The 724-nt window shown below is 61.9% G+C and overlaps 1 protein-coding gene across 1 annotated transcript in view; it reads left to right on the plus strand.

Moving 5' to 3' along the window:
* The first annotated feature begins 460 nt into the window (after positions 1 to 460).
* The window catches only part of LARP1 (La ribonucleoprotein domain family, member 1), a 60588-nt gene continuing 60324 nt past the window's right edge, over positions 461 to 724 (plus strand). The window contains exon 1 of the mRNA XM_010829400.1: positions 461 to 613. Coding sequence (XP_010827702.1) covers positions 461 to 613 — 153 coding nt within the window. The remainder of the gene's footprint in view (positions 614 to 724) is intronic.

Consider the following 724-nt stretch of genomic DNA (forward strand, 5'->3'; position numbering starts at 1 on the left):
TTTTTTTTTTTTTTTCCATTATCTCTTGGCTAATTCAGGTCGCCGTGCCCTGCCCCCCTCCCCCCAGCACACTCGGGAACCTGCCCCTGCCGGAGGGCCCGGCCTCCGGGAGGCTACGGCCACCGCCTGGGCCGCAGCGGTTAGTGGGCAACGGCGTGGTCCCGGCCTATCTCGCGGGGAGAGGGGTGGGCGCTGGTTTCGGTAAAAGGGCCCTCTCCCCCCCTACCGCGTGTCGGTGTGAGAGACGGTTTCTTGCCTGAACCTTCCTTGGGAAGCCCCCTCCACCCCCCCCGCCCCGTGTTCGTTTTGGTAGCGTTGCTATCGTCCCCGTGTTGTAAATGTTTAATGAGTATATGTCATAGGCAGCAAAACGCCCGGCGATGAGTGCATACCGACCACACGGATTCGGGATTTAAAAGTTAACAAGTTTGTTTTCGAGTAGATGGTGTTAGGCGGTAGAATGGCCTTGGGCGACGGCTCGAGGGGTCGGTTACGGGGAGAATGGGGTGAAGAGGAAACCCAACGTGTCATTGAATTCGGTGCTTTCCCTCGCCTGATCCCGGGGACCTTCCGCCTTGAGAGGGAGCCGGATGGCGAGTGTGCGGGGCGTCCAGTGAGGGGAAATGTGAGGCTAGTAAGGGGGCTTGCAGCGACGCGAGGGGCGTGTGGCGGCGGGGGAGGGAGTGGCCGGGCCAGGCCGGACGGGCGGGTGACAGTTGGGCGC

This window comes from Bison bison, unplaced genomic scaffold, assembly GCF_000754665.1.
Source record: "Bison bison bison isolate TAMUID 2011002044 unplaced genomic scaffold, Bison_UMD1.0 scf7180017864505, whole genome shotgun sequence".
In the NCBI taxonomy this organism is placed as follows: domain Eukaryota; kingdom Metazoa; phylum Chordata; class Mammalia; order Artiodactyla; family Bovidae; genus Bison; species Bison bison.